This window comes from Castor canadensis, chromosome 8 (assembly GCF_047511655.1).
Source record: "Castor canadensis chromosome 8, mCasCan1.hap1v2, whole genome shotgun sequence".
NCBI classification, from domain to species: Eukaryota; Metazoa; Chordata; class Mammalia; order Rodentia; family Castoridae; genus Castor; species Castor canadensis.
In genome coordinates, this window is record NC_133393.1 from 48,333,545 (window position 1) to 48,355,321 (window position 21,777).

The following is a 21,777-nucleotide window of genomic DNA, read 5'->3' on the forward strand; positions in this document are numbered from 1 at the left end:
CCCTTAAAATGGGTATATAATTCTCCCCACTCAACAGAAAAGAAAATAACCTTTCCACAGTCATCCAGCTAATAAGTAGTAATGTAAGAGCTGGGCCCAAGCAACTGCTCCACAAAACCACTCTGGAGGAGTACATATTTAGTATTAGTGTGCATCAGGTACTGTGCTGTGGGAATTTCAGAGGCCTAGGTCCTTAGGAAGTGTGATTCTTGGTGGGAGATAGCAGAAAATAATCAACTGATGACAAGTGGAGTAGAGACAGTACAAAGGCTGCTATGGAACTCAATGTCAGATGAGCAATATAGTCAGCATACAACCTGCATTTATACAGAGAGATGCTCCCAATTGAGAAAGAAGCCAGAGGAAGGAAGGAACTTAGGCAGAGGGGATGACTTGAGCATCCCAAATGCTATGTGTGGAGAAAAAGTCTGCACTCGCTACAATATCAGCCATGCATCAGGGTGTCAACAATGAAAGCCAAAGGAAGTCTACAAGGGAAGCCTCAGGTTCTGAGAAATTAGTCCTTCACCTTGTAAGCCTGGGAGAGTCATCATTAGTAAGGGGCATAAGCCAGAGCACTGCAGCCTGGGAGCACAAATTGGATAGAATTTTCATGGGAGATGGGAGACCAGCCAGAGGGCTGTGTCATCCTTCCATGCCAGAGATGGGAAAGGCCTCAACTCAACAATGCTGGGATAAAGAGGAGGCAGGATTGAGATGTATATGGGAAGTAAGATAAGTGTTGATATTCAGATGGCGGAATCTAAAATTTGAAATACACAAAAGGAACTACATTTCTCCTGCTGCATCTGCAGCTTCTAGAAACCTCGGGAGACCAGACTTGCTGTACTTAGAGTCTTAGCAGTTTGATTTCACTTTGGGATTTGAAGATTTGTACAAACCTCCCAAGCTGTCATCTGATAGTTTATGATGTTCCCAGAACCTCTCAATAAGAAATCACTCTAAAATCTACAATGCTTTCTTTTTATAACTTCATTATGCTTTACTCCTGCAAAGGAGAGAGGAAGGCCATCCCTGACGTGCAAACAGCCTAATAGCTGTTAATGCAAGCACTCTTTGCTGATATTAAATATAGATCAAGGTGTTGGGAATGTCATCAGGATTTGTGGATTATCCTTCTCTCACCCACTGCAGACACTTGTCTGAGAGAGGGTGTAGTTTGTTGCTTTGGCACAGGCTGAGCTCCAGGGCCAAGCCATTTGTAAGAATGTGCAAGCTGTGGAAGGTTCTTGATGCATTTTTTCTAAGGGTGCACCATGGGGGCCTAGTGTGTGACTTCAATGAGTGTGGCCGTGACTCAGGCTTGAGGCTGTGGCTCCTTCCCCTCTGCCTTCCTTATGCGTCATCATGGCTCTTTGGCCCCATGTGCATCAGCAGGCGTTTGCCGGCTTTTGTCTCTCGGCTTGCCGACTTTCTGGCCATCCCTCACTCATTTCCAGACCAGGTCAGCATTGTGTTCACTGCCTATCTTTAGCTTTTAGTTTTCTTAGGGCCTTGATCTATTTGAGTGAAAACAGAATCTGAAAGGGGATAAGAGGGGTCATGGAAAGTGCCCTCTCTTACTGGTCCTTTTCCTCCCTTCCCCCATGGTGGGTAGAAAGGGACATAGGGAAGATGCTGTCTATGCATCCTATGATCTCTGACTCCTCCCCTCTCAGGTCACCTTCACCATGGTGAATCTCTCTGATTCCAAAGGCCCACCCTCCCTTCTCTCCCCAATCCAGGGTGCTCCAGAGCCTGTAAAAAGATAAGAGCCAGGTGTGATGGTGTATGCCTCTAGTCCAAACTACTTGGGAAGTGGAGGTAGAAGGATTGCAGTCCAAGGCCAGTCCAAGCTTAGTGAGTGTGAGACCCTATCTGAAGAAAGGACTGGGGGAGTGACTCAAGTGGTAGAGCACTTGCTTAGAAAGCATGAGGCCCTGAGCTCAAACCCTCAGTACGGGGGGAGGGGTGTGAGAGAGAGAGAAAGAGAGAAACTAGCTCCTAGGAGCCACATTGTCCCCTTGTGGTGACTGAGCCTCCCCTTCCTGGCTGTGGGCCATCAGTTCTCCATGTCCACCTGCCACACACTTCTCTGTAGACCATTTCCTTTCAGCTCAAACCTGTCCATTTTGCTACCTCTTCTTACGTGCACCTCATTTTAAAGCATCTCCTATTCAGATCTAAAAAATTCACCCATATGTCCAAATAATACATAAACTTCAAGAATTATTTTGGCTTCTCTTCCTAACCTTCTTCATGCACCTTGCCAGAAACACCTTTAAGGACATCTGTGATCTGGCGCCTCTCACAACCACTGTCATTACTCTCTGAGCTCTCCCCAGTGCTGAGCTCTGAGTCGTCTCCTACCTGTCTGTTCTTCTGCTGTTCTTGCCAATCAGCCAGAATTGCCCGTCAAACTGTAAATTAAGTCATAGCACACCCGCCCTGAATCTTCCAGGGGGTTCTTGTTACCCTTACAGTTAAAGTGAACATAATCTTTACAAATCCTATGTGATCTGGTCCCAGCTTTCCTTCCACCCCTCCCTTGATCCTTTCCCTCCAGCCCTACCAACCTTCCTGCTCTTCTGGAACCATCCAAACCTGTTCTTGTGCCAGAGCTGTTCTTTCTTTGGAAAAGCCCCACTTCTCCATCACACCCTTTTCCTGTGGTGGAAGAATCTTCATGTCCTCTTCCCTCACTGCATTTGGGTCTCTACTACATCACAACCCTGCCCTTCAGAAATATCATACTCTGTTCTGTTTTTAATCCTCCTTCCCAGCCTTGTTGTTTATTCTCTCCCTTCTAGAATAGAAGCTCCCTGAAGGAGGGTCTGTTGTGTTCTCATTACTGAGAGCAAGGCCTTTTCACAGTAGCCATCAATAAATGTTCATTAAAGAGCTGGTGCCAAGTGCTCTGCCAAAACAGCATCTCTAAGATGGGGCCAGAATTGCAACAAGACCTTAGTCCTGGTGGGAGAGGAGGCCCAGGCACTGCACCCACAGGCTGTAAAGGACAGGGCTGGCATTTAGCGATTGTGTCACAAAGGTCCCCAACCCCTGTGACATCTAGACTGGATATGCTCGGGGAAGCAGCACGCTCTCCAGGGCCTGCAGTAGGATCATCTCCTCCTGGGAACAAACGGACAAACCAAAGAGAATTCTGTCCTGGGTCCTGAAAAATGACCCAGTGAAGAGCTCAACTTTATGGGCAAAGGCAGAAGTTTACAGAGAGTTTCTCTAGCCTGCTGAGGGCACAGGTCACCTTCACTGAGCCCCCAGGGACTAGGCTGCATAGGAAATGCCTGTATCTGATGAAGAGGAGAGGGTATGGCCCTATGAAAAAGAGTGCTGGATTTCACATGGGGAGGCCCAAGTTCAATGTGATCATATCCCTGTATAGTGTAGAGGGGGACTAGATGGTCACTGAGATTCCTTTCCATTAAACAAAGGAAAAGAGATAAGCCTGAAACATGGAACTTTCCTGAATAGTGCTGATCTACCTACTAGTCCTTCAAAAAAGGTATTATTTAACCCAGGTTCAGAAGATTCAGTAACTTGCCCAAAGTCACACAGCCTAACTCCAATATTCCTTGTAGTATACTCTGCATTAAACTACTTCTCTACTAGTCTAGTCAGTCGGTCTTGGGTGGGGCCTATCACACATATCCCCTCAGATATTCAGCCTTAAGCCAGAATGAAGAGTCACTCTACCAGCTGAAACTGAAAAGAGAACTTGCTAATATCACTTGACAAGAATACTTTCCCTCCTCCTCTTTCCTCCCCTTGCATTCATGTACAAAAGCCAGATCATCTGTGTGTTTCTCCCAGCCTCTCTCCATAAGGGAGAGTGCTGTAGGGCTGGCCTGAGAGTTTAGACTTCATAAATATCTTAAGCTATATTCAAGGGGAGGTCAGGATTTGGCCACTTTCATATTTAGCCTGTCTCTCTGGAAAACATCGGCCATCGTGAGGGCTGTTATTAAGAGGATATTTATCATGATCATTGCTATAATTTGCAAGGGGAGGAAGTAGTTGTTGGTGCTTCATGGCCTCCCCAGAGGGAATGCAAAGCTCCCAGGCAACTCATTTAAATTTTCCTTAACTTTTTTTCTTTTCCAAATAGGCAAACATTCCTTAGGCAGCTGCTCTCCCATCCTGGTTCCTGATTTCACACCTCACCCCTTCATATTTGGCTAGCACCATCAAGCTCTAGCTACTCTGTGGAGTAGAGTACCATTTATCATCCTCAGAAACTTGAGTCCTGAGGGTGAAACCAACAAAGGCTCTTGGTGGTGCTCTTGGATCTCCAGGGTCATATGGGAGAGACAGTGTGCTATGAAGGAGCATGGGTCAGTCCAATGTGAAGGTCAACAGATGGGGTCATGGGTCAGCCCAGGGTAAAGGTCAAGGAGGAAGGGCTATGGGCTGACCTGGGGTGAAGTTCAAAGAGACATGCTATGGGATAGGTCAGGCTGAGGGTCAAGAGGAAGAACTATGAGTTATCTCAGCACTTGTACCAGTTCTCCACTGTCTCCCAGCCATGTGACCACAAACATTTTGCTTGACACTTGTGAGTCTTGGTGCTGTCATCAATAAAATATGGATAATAATACAGTCCTCACAAGGTTGTTGTTTAAGGTTTAAATTAAGACATTTACAAGATGTCCATGAAACACTGTGAGTATTCAGTAACTGTTGGCTATATCCTCAAGTAAAGATCAGACTTCTTATAAATTCAGAACATTTTATGGGAAAGGAGAGGAAAGTTTCTCTCTTTAACTTTAAAAGTTAGGAATATATAATCTTGCTTCCCCATTACCTCAGAATGGCCATTCCATTTTTATTCAGTTTTGAAATTTTCAAGTCACATTCACCTAGCTCTTGTCTCACTCTGGCCTAAAAGGTTCTTATAAAATTGGCAGAACAAGTGTGATTAATTTTCATGTTAGAGAAGCAAGAACTGAAGTTCAGAGAGGTTGACACAACTTTCTACAAGCCTACATCCTGGATCACAGCCCAAGTTTCTTGCAGCTGTTCTAGTCCCTCTCTCAAGACCTTCGTCAGAGGGCATGGCGCCTGCTGATCTCTCTGCCTCCCACAGACATCCTTCCCTACATTCTTTAGCTCTCACACTCCTACGCATTTTGTAAGTTCAACCTGGCTGACACTTTCTAGACAACTCCTCACCACCTCTGAGTCCCAAAGTGTCTTAGATGTATCTTCTCAAGGTACTTGTGGTACTTTATTGCAGACGTTCTCAGGCTGTGTTCATTAAAATCATCTGAGACTTCTTGGAGACTATATTAGATTTAGAGTCCCACCCAAGGCCTACTTAATCAGGGATGTACTTTTTTTTTAAGTGCCCCAGTGAACTGGTGTGCAGGCTCTCCTTACTAGTAATGAAATCCTATCACAGAGGGACCACAACTATTTTGTTCATTGTTAGGCCTCCAGCACTTTGAACACATCTGAGAATGCTATTAAATAATACATAATTATTGATAACACTTACTGAGTGTTAGCTCTCTGCCAGGCACTATCATAAGTAGTTGACTGCATTTATTTCAGTTAATTCTGCCAGTCATCCTTTAAGAAAGAAGCTGTTGTTACCCTACGTAAAGAAAAGGAGAGGGGCTGGGGACATAGTAGGATACATTAGTGACTGTTAGCCGTGCTGTTTGTAACTCTTGCCTGCTCCCCTACTAATAAATGGACCTCCCAATAATATGATTGTGAAAAATACAATAAGGAGCTCTGGGGAAATTGTTGTGCAGGCCTGGATTTGATCATTGTCTCTAGACAGTGGTGAGGGAAAGCAGAATCTTGGAAGAGCTTGGGTCAGCCAGCATGGTCCCAAGACACTATTTCCAAGTGCCACAGAGAGCATATTTTAGTTGCTGAACCACAGAAAATTGCCTGAATTCCTCCCATATGGTCTAATCTTATTTTTCTATTAAAATGCTTTTGGTAAGGCTACTCAAGAGACGGAGATTGGGAGGAGCAAGGTACGAGGCCAGCCCAGGCAAAAAGTTAGCCAGACATGGTGGCACAGGCATGGCATCCCAGCTATGTGGGAAACTATAGGAAGAAGGACCTTGGTTTGAGGCCAAGCAAGGCCCTACCTAAAAAATAACTGGAAAAAATGGGCTGGGTACTTAGCTCAAGTGGTAAAGCACTTACCTGGCAAGTGTGAGGCCCTGAGTTCAAACCCCAAGCCCCAGTACTACTAAAAAAAAAATAAAATAAAAACTTTTGGCTGTAAGTAACAGAACTACTATGACTTAAATGGTTGGGGGTTTCTTTTCCTCACATAAGAAATCCCAAATTAGGCAGCCCCAAGGTTGGCTTAGCCATGGAATTGCATCATCCTGCCTGCAAGTGCTCCTCCTTTTTTCTCTGCCAGCTTAATAACACTTCTTGTCACTGTCCCTGGTTCCCTTCCCAGCAGGCAGGGAAGGACAAACTCTCTCATTTCCAGGAGGCCACCTGGCAGGCTTCCTTTCCTTCCTAGAAATAGGTCACATGGCCTCTGCCAGCTTCAAAGAGGTCTGGGAAGGGAAGAAATGAGCCTGATACTTCCTGCTCTCCTGAGGGAGGAAGAGTGTATCAGGAAGCAAAAGGGAAATAAGGAACAGTTGCTATGTACACACAATTGATCATCCCAACCCCAGGGAGTCTTCATTTAACTTACATGCAATGGATCTAAAGTTGATTCCCCCTTCTGATTTTTTTTTTTTTGGTGGTCCTGGGGTTTGAACTCAGGGTCTCATGCTTGCTAGGCAGGCACTCTACCACTTGAGCCACTCCACCAACTGAATATTGTTAAATGAGCCTGGCCCAATGAACCCAATGCTGTTGAAGAAAAGAGCAAGTCAACTTTAGGGGTCACTAGCTGTCCACACCATGGAAAGTTAAAGATTTTGGCAATGAGGAACTTTTGCTGGCATTATATGTGTGTGTGTATGTGTGTGTGTATACATATTACAGTCATTTGATACACTTATGATGTATTTGTAATAATCAAATCAGGGTGATAAGCATTCCCATCACTTCAAACATGAATCTTTTTTATCTGTTGGGAATTTTGTACACTTCTAGTCATTGTAAAATATATAATAGATTATTTTAACCAATAGTTACCCTACTATGCTAAAGAAGAACAAGAAGTGATTTATTCCCTGTGTTTTGGTGTCCCTATAGAACTTCTTTCTGTCCTTTCCCCAGTTCCTTCCAGTCTTTACTGACCACTACTCCATCCTATCTGTCTACAAAACTGACTTCTTATTTATGGCTGAATAATATTCCATTATGTGTATGTGTGCATACATATATATATATAATTTTTTATCCATTCATTCACTCATCCACTGACAGGCATCTAAATTGATTCCGCATTTTAGCTATTATGGATAGTGCTACATTTGGTGTCAAGGACACTTCCTGGTGGCTAACTATTCTCTCCTGTTTCAGGTCAACAGTGATCTCATTTACATTACAGCTAAAAAAAATGGCTCTCATGTGGTGGAAACCGTGGATACCACCCACATCGGGAAATTAATTGTGACCAAACAAATTGGAGGAGATGGCATACAAGATATCACTGATACTTACAAATTCCAAGAAGGTAACTTTTTGCCCAATTCCATTTAGTATGTATTTCCTGTCCATCAAAAATGTGTTCCAGAGAATGCACTGGCATTGGTAGCATTTGGTAGTGAGAGTACATGCATAAACTCTCATGAGCAAAAGACACCCCCAGTTTTCCATTGCAGTTATGTTTGTTTGCTGCTTTGAGCAGAATTCCCCTTCACATGGATTGTGAAATGAGTTGGTTTAAAGTTGTATCTATTTTAACAGAATATAGAGTATGTTCTTGCTCACAAGAACCTTACTTTTAAATTATATTAGGAAACACTATATAACTAGTATAATTTTAGTTCAACAATAGAAATTTAAATAACTATCTCATATTTGTTGAGTACTTTACAAATTATTTTTAATACATTGTTCCATTGAATTGCCATGGAAACTCCATGACATAGGTGATAGGACATTAACAGGACAGTGGAATCTTACAAATTCAAAGGCCAGTTAAATTATAAAATAACGTTAGGGCAGGTTTTGTTAACTTTTGTAGAATGTTTCAAATGGTGCTATGAGTCCAATTCCATCTCAATCAATACTGAGTGTCTTCATAATTGGTCTGGAGTTGGGAGTCCTCCCAATGAGCAGGATGCAGTTTCTGTCTTTAGCCAAGAGATAGGATCACCATACAGAGAAGTCTGTAGGAAAAAAGAGGGATCCTTAGTCCCATCAGGAGTGTCAGCAAAAGTGAAGCTTCGGACAGGAGATCACAGGCCTCAAGGTGAATGGGGTTATGGCAGTGAGACCATAGCGAAAGGTCGGAGAGAGAAGCAGCCCATGTGTTTAGTGTCCTGCAGGCCTTAACCCCATCAAGTTCAGAATGCCTGGTGACTAACGACAGAGCTGCCCAAGGTCAGTACCTACCGAGAGGTGAGGATGTTGGGGGACTTGATAGGGAATAATGAATATATTTTGCAAATGCTTCACCTCCAAACATTCTTAAGAGCAGCATTTATTTTAGGGATTGGATAAAAATGACAAGTATATTTAGGTATATACCAATATATCTAAATATTCATCAGCATTCCTGAAGTGCTAAGGAGTGCTGGATTTGTTTTAAAAAAATTTTTAGACAGTCTCCTTGCTTTTATTTACAAAAGCAATTTGCACTATAAAGAAAATACCTGCCGAACTGAGAACATGTGTGCACAGTGTTAGAAATTCAGAACTTTTGTCATCTGAAATACTGAATTTTTACAGTATTTCTGAAAAGATTCATTCTCTTCTTTATTTAGTTATCATCCATTGCATGACATAAATACAGAAAAGATTGAGATTTTTTCTTTTTTGGCTTTTTCCAAAAAGGGAAGTTAAAAACAATGTAAGCATAATAAAACAAAACAAATAAGCCATGCCCTCTTATTACAGAGGTACAAACAAACAGATTTGGAAAGAGGAAAAGAATACTTCATAGAAAATGTGCAAGAGACTAGCTGCAACATTCTCTTCTTCATACATCTATGCACTCTCCCTCTCCTGAGGGCTGTGTGGGGTGAGCCTTGCACAGCCCTGCCTGCCCATTTAGCTGCAGGGGAAAACAAAGTCCAGCCTTACCACACTCGGTGTACAGATACCACAGGGCCCGGTCTTCCCACCCAGACTCCAGTCCAAAAGGGACTGTGGTCCTCGCAGCCATGTGGTCATTGTCCTGTAGCTGTACTTACACACTGTTGTAGGATAGAGTTGAAGGAGCAGTTCATTCAGTCCCACCTTGGGCATCACTGGTCCTAGAATGTTGGCACCTCCTGTGTGCTGAGCTCTGAGCACAGAGCAGATATCAAAACAGTGTCCAAATGAAAACTGGTAGGTGACGCTGGGGAGAGCTGTCCAGGAAGAGGTGTGAGGTAGGGATTGCAGCATGAACTCCCCTTTTCCAGAAGAAGGTAAATCCTAATCTGGTAGGTCATTGAAGGAAAGGTGAGGTCCCAGACATCTAGGAGGAGCAGTCAGTGAGCCATGTGACCAGATGTCCTATCAAATAAAGGTGGCAGAACACAGCTTCCATTAACTGTCAACTTCAGGGTGACAGGCAAATCAAGATCAGGAACAGGACAGAATCAGATGCCAGGAGAAGAAAGACGACAACCAGCCTACTAAAGCGGAGTGGTCAGGGATAGACAAGGGTTAAAACAAAATGCACAACTCTCCATGAGGAAGACTTCTGAAGTCCATGTCTCCAGAATTTGGCAAGAAGACAAGGCACAGGCAGAGCCCAGTGTGTGTTCTGATCGAACTGAAAGAACCCCTAAACCCACACCAAATGTTGTGAGAGTCTCTCCCCCACCCTCCATCCTGCTTCTGGGCTAGGGTTCAGTCTCAGGTAGATAGTGTCTTAATGAAGGATGGTACATTCATTTCACATTCTAACTTTTCAAAGAACTGAATAGAGCGCTGTTTTGAGCAGGACATAGGAACACCGTTGCCAGTGGTGGGAAGAGTGGTGGATTTTGATGTCCGCCATAGTTATGTGGTAAAGGACCAGCAGTGACGGACCAGTGTGTTGGCCACTCTGATTCTCATAGTGAGCTGTTCAATTTCTCTGAATCCACAAATGCTAAGTGTAAACACTAAAATATGGAGATGAGTATAGACAGAGAGAAGAAATTACTACCAGATTTAGGAATTAACTGTTCCAATTAAATTGTAGAAAGACCGTTCTTCAAGTCAACTAAAGCTTACTATCAACTTTGTAACTTTGTTTCAAAATGTAAGATTAAGTACCTGTAAAACTTTGAAAACTAGAATTCTGAACGGTTTAACCATGGTAATATATCTTCTTTTGTGACGGTGTCACCACTCTTCACTCCATGAATTACTCCCTCTGTTACTTGTATTTTCATCTTTCCATTTTCTGTTTTCTCCTGCCAATTAGCATTTAAGTATCTCCTGAATGAAACAAAATATTTTACAAAACTCTTTCTCAAGACCATGCTCTGTACCACCCACTCCCCATTCTCTGTCTTTCCTTGCCCATCTTGAAAGCGCCACCTGATATGCATGCCCATCTTGTGTCACTTTTCCAGTCACTCTACCCTGATTTCTGCAACCAGCATATCCTTAACTCAAGGTCACAAAATCCATATTTGCAGACTTCATCTTGCTTGACCTTCTTATACTTCCTGATGAAGTTGTTCATTCACCTTCCTCAAAATTCTCTCTCCTCTTTGCTTTTATATTACAAATTTCTCCTCGTTCCACCCTCACCTTGCTCTTTGTTTTTCCTATCTCCTGCAACTCTAAGCTTTCCTTTCTTCACTCCCTTCTGAATCCTGCTTGATTCTCAACTTCACTCAACTGAATGTAAAATGCTGTAAGTTGGACTATTGGAGAAAACCGTTGTATCTGGCTGAAAGCAGTGTGTTTCTTCAAACCTTCATCCTTCAGAGCCCTGTGCCAGTACAACCTAGGGACACAACGGTAGACAAAGTAGACCATGTCCCTGCTTTCTTAGAACTTGTGCCCCAGCAGGGGAGGCAATGTCACACAGCACCAAGTACCTTGCCGGACAAGCAAAGGGAAAGAAAGTCAGATTTAGTGAGAGTCTCAGGACTGGGTTTCAGAACGCATTACACAGAGTAGTGGGGCAGGGCTCAGAGGAGGTAGCGATGGCTAAGAACAAGACAATGAGAAGAGACTTAGTCCAACATAAAAGAGCTCTTGTTGACATCCTAATCAACAGGAAGACATCTTTGACCTTTCTCCTGGAGGCCACAGAGGAACCTCAGAGAATATAGTCTAGCTTTAGAGAATCTCTCAGTGCTGCCCATGGCCTTGAATTTCACAGACACCAGAGCACAGAGTCTAACTGCAGGGAAATGGGAATTGTTTTCTTGGGCTCTGGGGACATGCAGCTCTGTCCTCTCTCTGGGCCTGCTCACAGGTACAGGCCCCTTCCACAGGGAGGGAGCTCAAGGCTGCACTGTCCAGGACAGACTCCACACAAGCCCCTCCCTCCCCTCGGCCTGCTTGCTCCTCTCCCAAAGGCAGCCCGTTTCTGCTTATGTTCCTGCTGCTTGAATTGGCCTCCCACCTTTTGCTTAAATGTATATTTGGCCCCATCCAAAGTGACAGGCGTTAATGTGCTCTTTCTCATGGGCCTGTTTGCCAGATGACTTCTGCTAAAATGTCTCACTACCCTCGCCCCTCCTTTCCTTCCTGAGCTCCCTTCTGTTGATCTGCAAATGTGCTCCAGCCAATGCCTGTCCTCTGGCACATCCTTGCAGTCTTGACAATCAGGAACATTGTCAAACACACAAACATACTCACACTCACGTTTGCATGCAGCCTGCTGACTTTTTCTCTGTCCTTCTACTCCCTCTGGGCAGGTACCATTAGAAGAAAACTGATGGTGTTAATGGTGCCTAGCTTGTAGAGTTGTCATAAGGATTAAATGAGATAAAGCACAATAAGCATTTGTCCCAATGCCTGGTACAGACTTAATGCTTAATAACAATTGTTGTGATCAATTGGTCTCTTCACCATCATTGTGGTCAATTATTAACCAGGAAGAAGGCAATATCTTAAAATTCACATAGAAAAGCCAGCATTCTTATTATAAAGTGAATGTTTCCACTAGCCATTCTGATGACTACTTTTCATAAGCCAAGGAATTCACCTTCATCTTTTTGTCTCTACCCTCCAAGATGCATGAAGGTATAACCAAAGATATTTAGGATAGAAAGAGAATGGCAACCAAACACATCCCACCCCAAACCCTCATCCCTCCAAACCCCTCCTGCCTCTGTCCTGCTTATCTCCAAAGCCAAGCACTTTATCCGAAACTCTGTAAGGACCATTGGCCCAGCTCATCAGCCTCAGAGGCAAAGGCACAAGCCCCTTTGAGGCCCAACTTCTTTGCCTACTTCCAGTTGCTTCACCTGCACAAAGCTACGTTTTTCTTCTTCCAGTGCAAATTCTGTCTCTAGCTTCCCCTCCTTCATCTCCACCACAACACCTCAGAAACTGTATAAAATACTTTCCTCAAAGCAGCACTCGTGTCTCAACTGCACTAGAATTGTGGTGCATATACCAATAGATGTCCCTTAAAAAACCGTGTTCTGTGTCACATGTGTCTGGGAGATCTTTTGCTAAAAAAAAGCCAACAATTCTCCTTGCTGTAGGGCTTCACTGACAGGGTAAGGGAATCTGTGGACTTCAGGAGCTCTGGACAACTCAGGGCCCCTTCAGAGGATCTAAAAGGGGAATCCCTGGGTAGGGAAGACAATACATCTCCAGAGCAAGTGTCCTGGAAGGAAAAAGCCATGTCTGCATTCTGCTGAGGATCAGGGACCACCGGCCATAAGCAGAAGATGGAGAAGAGCAGGGTAGGGTGAGCAAGAGACAGCAAGTCCATGGCAAAGAAGAATGAGGGGGACAGGTTCTGCCTGCTCATGAGTCAGTCTCTGTATGGCAGGAGGTAGGAGAGTAAGAGGTAACTATTTCCAAAATCTCTGCTTAGGGGAACCCAAATTCTAGCTTCAAGGCTAGGGCTTGGAGAGGAAGGCAAATTGACCCTATAGTTTGAGAAATCTGGTTTTTTGCCAGCTTTACTTGCTAAATCCTAAAATAATGGCCCTGGACAAACAACCCTTAAAGCAACCCCCTTAGTAACCCTCATTCCAGATGGCTGCCCATCAGCCCAGATGCCTGGGCAGGTCACGTTCTCTCTGGGAACCTATTCTGCAGAATATATAAAAGGAATAAAGAGCATATCAGCCTCCTGAGGAGGCTGAGAGACATAGAATTCATAGGTAAGGACAGAGGTCCGCACGTCTGTAAAGATAGCCTTCTCTCTGGTGGATCATATTTCTTTTTCCCTGTCATTATCTCTGTCCTAGGTCAAGAAGAAGAGAGACTGGCTCTAGAAACTGCCTTGATGTATGGAGCTAAGAAGGCCCTCAACACAGAAGGCATCGTCAAATCGAGGTCTGACGTGGACATGAACTTTGAAATAGAAAATGCTGTCCTTGGGAAAGACTTCAAGGTCACCATTACCTTCCAGAACAACAGCTCCAACCGTTACACCATCTCAGCCTATCTCTCCGGCAACATCACATTCTACACCGGGGTCGCCAAAACAGAATTCAAGAATGAGGCATTCAACATGACATTGGAGCCCTTATCCTGTAAGTGAACAAGGGTCTGACTCTCTCCACGACTTGTTATCAGGATTTCTGTCTCTGTCAGTGGCAACGCCCACTTATAGTTTTCTGTCAAAGTTCAAGTTCTCCCCAGAACTCAGGTACATGAACTATACAAACAGAGCTCATCTGTTCTAGAAAATCCTCAACTTTCACCTTTACATCTCATGCATAGACGTGAACACCAAAATTTTCACAGCCCCATCAGTTGTGAGAATTAAGTGTAACCTCACTTCTTGCTTCAAAGCGTGGTCCATGAACCAGCAGCAACAGCATTCAGGGAGTCTTAGCAATTCAGTCTCAGCCAGGCATGATGGCTCACACCCATAATCCTAGCTACTTGGGAAGCAGAAATCAGGAGGATCAAAGTTCAAAGCCTGCCCAGACAAAAGTTTGAGGGACCCCATCTCAACCAATAAAAACTGGGTGTGGTATGCAGACCTATCCTCCCAGCTACTTGGGAAGTATAAACAGGAGGATTGAGGTCCAGGCATAAATGTGAGACTCTTTCTCCCCATAACCAAAGCAAAAAGGACTGGGAGCCTGGCTCAAGTGGTAGAGCACCTGCCTAGCAAGTAAGACCCTGAGTTTAAACCCCAGTACTGCAAAAAAGAAAGAAAGAAAGAAATGCAGAGTCTTGGGCCCCACCCAATCCCCCTGAATCAGAATCTGCATTTTAACAAGATCCAGAGGATCTGAGTGCACAGAAAAGTTTTGTCTAAATGATCTGGCTCAGGAAACAAACCCTTGGTTGCCTCTCTCACAAATTAGGAAAGGCCCTGGTGGCTGCTTCATCTTCCATTCAGAAGGCAGAGAGAGACCTAAGCTCTACACACAGGCTGTTTCTTTAAGTTTGTGTTTTTTAAATTTATTTTTGCAGGACTGAGGACCAAACCCAGGGCCTCATGCATGCTAGGCAAACACTCTACCACTGAGCCACATCCATGGCCCCAGCCTGTTTTTTAAACCTTGATCAGTGGGATGTCCAGGGAGAGCGTCCATGTTCAGGAGAGGAGGCAGGGACACTGAATGTGCTCTCTGCATCTCACGTGGGCGTCTTCCCATCCTTTCTTCTTGCTGGCCTCCCCTGCACACACATCCTTCCAAGTATTTTCATCATCATGAAAGTCCAGAGTATTTTAAGCAGGGTGGGACTGACCTGTTCAGTGACATTGGGAACTACAATCGGATTGCCTCATTTTCCTGGGGTGTTATGCTGGGTGGGCGCAGAAGTCGGCCACAGGATGGGGAAAATGAGTCAATCAGAAGAAACTCTTCAGGCAGAGCATGTTGAGTTAGGGAAGTCTGGAGTGCACCTGTCAGTCAAGGGCACTGGGTTTCTGTTGACCTGACATGTGGCACTGAAAAAGAAAAGAAAAGGGGAAAAGGATACAAAAGTAGTATTTTTATAAATCAGAGACACAAAATGAATGTGCCCCCCTGGGATGAACAAATGCCGTGTCTCAGTTGTTCCCCAGCTTCTAGACTTGGTGACTGTCCCAGCCCAAGAATCCCCTTAGAGAGGTCTTCCCAGAAAAATGAGAAATTATTCCTAAAAATTCTAATTCCAAGAAACCTACTTGAAGGAACTTGAAGGAAGTGAATATCCCTAGCTTCAGAAGTATAGTTACCAGTTAAGAAAATCACCATGGTATTTTCTTTGGAAGCAAGATTTAACACTTGTTTTTTTTAATCCCAAGGAGGAGAAAAGGGTTCTCATAGAAGACGATAGTCAGCATTTAGGGCTGGAGAGAAGGAAGGTCCTCAGACTTGTCTAGCACAAGCAGGCACGTTCGATTTTAGACAATCTGAGCCTTAGAATCAGACAAATCTGGATATAAAGTGTGGCCCTGTCACCTCTGTGTGTCCTGGGACACATTGCTTAAGCCATCAGTGCTCTCTCTCTCCTTATCTGCATCTGGGAACAATATCACCCACACTGCAGAATATTCATTCATTCCCCAAGCATTTATTTCATGCTTGGAAGTGCAAGTTCTGGTTTGTTCTGGAAACAACAATTGCTACCCTTGCAGAGTTTCTGATCTCATGAGGAACCAGAAAATAAGCAACAAACAAGTGAATGCATAGAGTGGTTATATATGTAAAAGGAAAATATGGAGCAGGTTAAGGGGGACAAGGAATGCTGTCGCTGGGGTTGGGGTGGCCAGGGAAAACTTCCCTAACAGGATGATATTGAATGGAGGCCTGGCAGAGAGCTTCCAGCCAGAAGAAACCATATGTGCAAAGGTCCTGGGGTCAGAGCATGTCTTATATGTTCACTGAGAAGCAGGAAGCCAGGACTGACAGCTAAATTGGTTTTGATGTAGTTTGTCCCTAAAATGTCCATGTGCTAGAGGCTTGGTCCTCAGTGTGCTGACATTGGGAGGTGATAAAACCTGTAAGAGGTGGAGCCTAGTGGAGGGTGAGTAGGCCATGGGAATATCAGTCTCAAAGGGACTGATATTGGTGTTGTGGAGCGAACCAGTTCCCGAGAGACCTGGCTGTTATAAAGCAAGGCCACCCTCCAAGCTTGACCCCTTCCTTTTCTATTTATACAACATGGTGTGATATAATCACAATGCTGGTATCATGCTGTTTATCCTCCTGCCACCAGAATTGGGAGCCAAATAACCCTCTTTTATTTATAAATTACCCAGCCTCAGGTATTTCAGTACAACAACAAAAAACAGACTAAAATGGGAACCAAAGTAACAAGGGGGAAAGTGGTAGGTGCAGATCAATCATCTAAAGAATTCTCAGCCTTTGTACAAACTTTGGCTTTATTTGCAGTGAACTGTAAGCCATTTGAGGGTTTTGAGTATGGTCTAACCTGGATTGGACCACTGTAGCTTCTGTGTTAGGAGACAGTAGAGGAAGCAAGACTGAAACTTGGAGACCAGTTAGGATGCTATTGCATTCCTTCACCTGAGAGGTGGTGGTAGTGATGGAAGTGGTGAGAACTGGTCAAAGGTGGGCATGTCCTAAAGGTAGAGCCCACCTGATCAGCCAATGGATTGGGTATGTGTGTGAGAAAAGGACGAAACTGAGATGCTAGATATGAAATGCTTTGGACGTGATAGCTGTCAGTACGTTCACTTCCAAAATTGTGGGAAACAGGCTGAGTTGATATGTTCAAGGTCACACAGAACAGTTAGAGACAAAACAGGTAACAGAACCCAGGTCCCATTCAGAGGAGATCAGGTGCTTCCAAGGTGGTGTGACTGTAGACCCCAAGTTCCATGCAGGCAATGACAGCCAATAGGAGGAAACTTGGGCCCATAGTGGACCAGTTTTTCCCTCTTGCCCCCATTAGGAGACCAGCACACATCCCTGAACAAGTGGCCAAACTCCAGCACTTTCCCTGCCCAGCAAGCATCCTGTCTGTCAATCTTCCCCTTCTCTCCCTAATCCAATTAAAGGATGAGCATGTGTGAGTTCATGGACTAGACTGCTACCCCCACTTAGTCACTGGTACAGGGACAGTTGATGAAACCTAAGCCTAAATCAGTATTAATGTAATTCCCACCCACTCAGACCACCGCCAATCTGGAATTAGAAATTCTTTCTTCCTTTATTAGTGTACTCATTAATGCAGGTAGGTGGCATTAATTGCGTGCAATAAACTGCACATTACAATGGAAAATAAATGGCAGGATTTTGCAAAAAGCCACATACTTCTAGCCTCCAATCAAGCGACTTGAGTGCCTCTACTGCAAAGAAAGTTTTCCAAGTTGAATGTGAAGCAGACTTTCCAGATTGAAGATGAAAGGGATGTGGGGGCTAAAATCACCTTGGGAAATCTGAATAACTTAAACCTCCCAGTACCTTCAAAGGTGCTATCATTTCCACTTGGCTATATTTAGTTTCCTTTGCTTTTTGGAAAAGAGATGAGGCAGCTTCAGTCTGTGTCTCCCTTGGCTTTCCCAAGACACCGTAAATGATGTTGGCAGCAACCCAGCTCCACCGCTCATAGAGTGAAAATCTATTCCTCCTTCTCTTGCCACGTTTAATAAACTTTATCTAGAACAATTTCTTGTGCAGTGGCAAAACACAGCACTTACATAACAGACTATTTCAGGAGCACTGTTCTCTTGGGCTCTGAAGCACAGCCCTGTTTCTTTAGTGCTGTGATTTAGGGAATGTTCTACCTCCAAGAAGAAAAGAGTTCTGGTATTGACATTGTAAGGGTAGTGAAGATGGGTAGAGAGAAGAAAAGAGACATATCCCACTAGCCTGAAGAAATGTGATGGTCAAGGCTACCCCTCTAGAAATAGCTAGAGGAAGTCCATTTTTATTACTATTACTAGAGGCACCTAGGGGCACAATGTTTGTTGTTCAGGCCCTAACGCTTTGCCATTCCACCCATCCAGATCTAAAAGTTTGAAGAGCAGGCCATATGGACTCATTTGAGGTCAACATCCATTAGAGGGAAGGCTGGGGCTCACTTATCTGGACAGTTAATTCTAGCAGAACCATGGAAGGCACAGGGCCCAGGATCAGGTCCAAAGAAAACAATATGAGTAGGTCATCCAAAAAAGGAAAATTCAGGAGCAAAGTTCAAGGCAAAGCCATAACTTAAAAAAATAGACTCTAAATGGGCTAGCACTATCCCAGGAATCAAGCCAACCCAAGCCATTTTGTTGAGTCCTGTCATGGATAGACCAATATGTTCAAATACCTGTACAGCTTAGGACAGGTTTCTCAGCCTTGGCACTATTGACATTTGGGGCTGGCTACTTCTTTGGTGTGGGACTGTCCTGGGCATGGTAGATATTTAGCAGCACCCTTGGCCTCTACTACCAGATGCCACTAGCAACTTGTCCCCCAGCCCAGTTGCAACAACCAAACAGATTTCCAAACATTGCCAAATGTTTTGTTCTGGGACACACAAAACCTTCCACCCATTGACACCAGTGTAGGTTGACCACCCTTTCTGGTGGGCAAGGGACCAATGAGACTCTTGGGATATAAGAGTTTCTATTTTAAAACCTAGAGCATCCCACATCAACCCTAACTCTGTCCCAACTACTCCCCTTCTAGAGCTCCCCTGCCTCTCAGAGCTTCTTGCTCGTGAATGAGCTGCACCTGGGACCCGATGCAGACACACTGTCTGACTCACAGGAGTGGCAGGTCAGGGAGCCTGTATCTTCAACACAGTGCTGCTGCTGCTGCTGCTCTACAGACCACACCTGATACAAGGGCCAGGTGGGAAGGCCGTGCCTTCCACTGGAACCAGAGCAGTTTGCAAGGCCAATTCTGCAGACCCCCCCCTACACACACCCCCCATTTGTTGGAATGGTGCTTTCCAACCTTGATTACATGTCAACATCGGCTGCAGAACTTTTAAAAAGTACTGATATTGGGGGCATAGGTAGAGCACATTCTTAACAAGTGTGAGGCCTTGGGTTCAATCTCCAACACACTGAAGAAAAAAAAAGCAAATCAATACTGATGTCTGGGCTCAAATCTTTAGGAGCAGGCTCATGGGTTTGGGGTGGGATCCAGCATTCCAGCATGGCAGGTTTTTTAGAAGTCCCCAGGGATTTTGAAGTGGCTAAAGACTGAGAGCTTGGCTGTCAGAGGGCTGGAGGCAGCCACAGCACCTACACATCTTTAAGGAGACTTGCAGGTGGAATGCTGCCCAAAGCAGAGTCCTTCCCTGGGCTCTTGGTTTCTGGGCCAGGAACTTGTTGCAGTTCCAGCCCAGGTGTGAGTATCCTGCCTATGGGTGATAAGCATGGTGAATGTTCCCTCACCAGTGAAGCAGCGGAGTCAGGGGCTTTCCCTGTGCCCTGGTGCTCACTTGTCCACAGGCAGCACTCCACCCCCTCCAAGACTGCTGCCCAGGGTGGTGGGGGGAAGTGAACTGGCCTCTGCACTTGAACAACCATTGTGGGAAGTTGGCTTCAGCAACTTCCACAGGAAGGAGGCATCTTTGGTAACAGCCAGACATTGGGCAAGAAGAAGCTGGAGATGTCAGTGTGTGAATGTTTATGGAGTCTGTGCCCTGAGGGTGAGAATGGAGGTATGAGTCACCCATTTACCTGCTGGGCCTGCCAGCTGATGGTGCAGCACAGACACCTGGCTCTGGCAAGGTAGCAGCAGGTACCACACCTGGGCCCAGCCTACGAAAGGACTGTCCTTTGCTGTACAGAATTCTGGGCCATGGGGAGTTAGAATGATGGAGGAAGTGGTCCAGAGCCACGAGGTAGAACTCACCATCCTCAGCCCAGATGGTGACTAGAGGGGAGCCAGGGCTACCCCCAACCCCATGCCATCCTTCAGGATTTGTCCCCAACACCTTAGAGAACCTGCATTTGATACAGAGCTCTTTTTAAATTACAAATAGGGGGAGGGGCTATTGAAAGCTTTTGGGGGCCTTGGACATATCTGACATTTGGGATTGTCCCTGTCTGAATGAAAGCAGCCACAGTTAAAACTCCTTGGTCCTCCATTTTAAATATCTTTGTCACAGCTTTCCATATTACAGCAGAAAAGGCAATGTTTGAAAAGTTCAACATACTTTCCCTAGAAACTGACTTCACTGAATATTAAATTTCTAGCACATTCTTTCTTCACTCAAGAAGCAGAAGAGTGCTTGTACCTGATTGATTCTTGGTTCCATTTGTCCCTGACCTTTGCCCTGTCCTGGTGACTAATGTGCTAATGTGGGAAGATGGGGGAGCAGGGGAAAGTAAAGCAGACCCTGTGTGGGGTCTTGATGTTGCCTGTTTGTTTTTCTCCTTACAGTCAAGAAAGAAGAAGTGCTGATCAGAGCCGGCGAGTACATGGGCCAGCTTCTGGAACAGGCCTTCCTGCACTTTTTCGTCACAGCTCGAGTCAATGAGTCCAAAGATGTCCTCGCCAAGCAGAAGTCTGCTGTGCTGACCATCCCCAAGGTCATCATTAAGGTCAGTTCTAGCATCTCCTCTCAGACAAAGGAGAAAGACAAGATGTGGATTAGGCACCCAAGCGTGTGTGTCTGTGTCTATGTATCTGTGTGTGTCCTGCTCCAAAAGCAATAATGGAGCTAGGATCCTCCTGTTCTTTGAAAGAAGCACACCACCCTATATATAGCCATGTACATATAACACTCCTCTTCTCCCTAGATTTAAATATATAGATGTGACTGCAGATATAAATATAACCTGTGGATATAAACACACTTGTGGAGGAAGATAAAGCTGTGTAATGGATACAGAGCCTTCGAATTCTCACTGTCTCCAGAATAAAGTGGGTCAGGCGAGCTGTGTGCTAAGCAGACCTCATGCATCATCCCATCTGCATTTGGAGCAGTAATATTGCTTACTGAAGTATAATCATATACAGTAGGATGCACACACTGAAAAGTACAGTTGGATGGTGAGGGCTTTTATATATGTATATGCAACCCCCAGATGCAACCCCCAGTCAGGTGAAGAAATGGAGGATTTCTAACACACCAGAAGGTATCTTCCTCCCCTGTCACCAAAATGCTACTGTTCTGATTTCTGCCATCATACATTTATTTTTCCCACTTGGTAATAGTTTTAATGGCTCCTCTCCAGGTACCACCAGAAATTTCTGGTGCACATCTGTAGACCATCTGTACAGACCTACACATGCACATCTTCTGGTGGTTTCTACAGCCAGCCCCACCCCTGAAACCGTTTCCCATGTTGGAAGCAGGAGCCCAAGTATCCTGCAGAGACCTTAAGGAGTGATCTCCAGGCCTTCAAGACTTCCCCTAGTGTCTGGAGACTATTCTTGAAGTGGTAAAGAATGATTAGCATAGATCCTGATAAGCTGCATTCTCCTGAGTGGTACATAAATCAAAGTTTCCTAATGTCTAGCATACTTTAAATGGCCTTAGAGGTGGGGACAGTGGGTGTCCATGAAGAGTAGGCCTTGTTTCTTATGAACCATGTGCTCAGAATCATTTTTAAACCTAGTCACTGTTGTGTCACATTCAACATGGCAGCTTCCTTGGGTACTTACTGGGGTCCAGATA

The 21,777-nt window shown here is 44.7% G+C and overlaps 1 protein-coding gene across 2 annotated transcripts in view; it reads left to right on the forward strand.

The window, feature by feature from the left end:
• F13a1 (coagulation factor XIII A chain) overlaps positions 1 to 21,777 on the forward strand; it is a 159,130-nt gene that overhangs the window by 118,346 nt on the left and 19,007 nt on the right. For both annotated transcript variants that reach the window (XM_020185019.2, XM_020185020.2), the window contains 3 exons: positions 7,474 to 7,627; positions 13,485 to 13,772; positions 20,538 to 20,698. In XM_020185019.2, the coding sequence (XP_020040608.1) occupies positions 7,474 to 7,627; positions 13,485 to 13,772; positions 20,538 to 20,698 (603 nt within the window). The remainder of the gene's footprint in view (positions 1 to 7,473; positions 7,628 to 13,484; positions 13,773 to 20,537; positions 20,699 to 21,777) is intronic.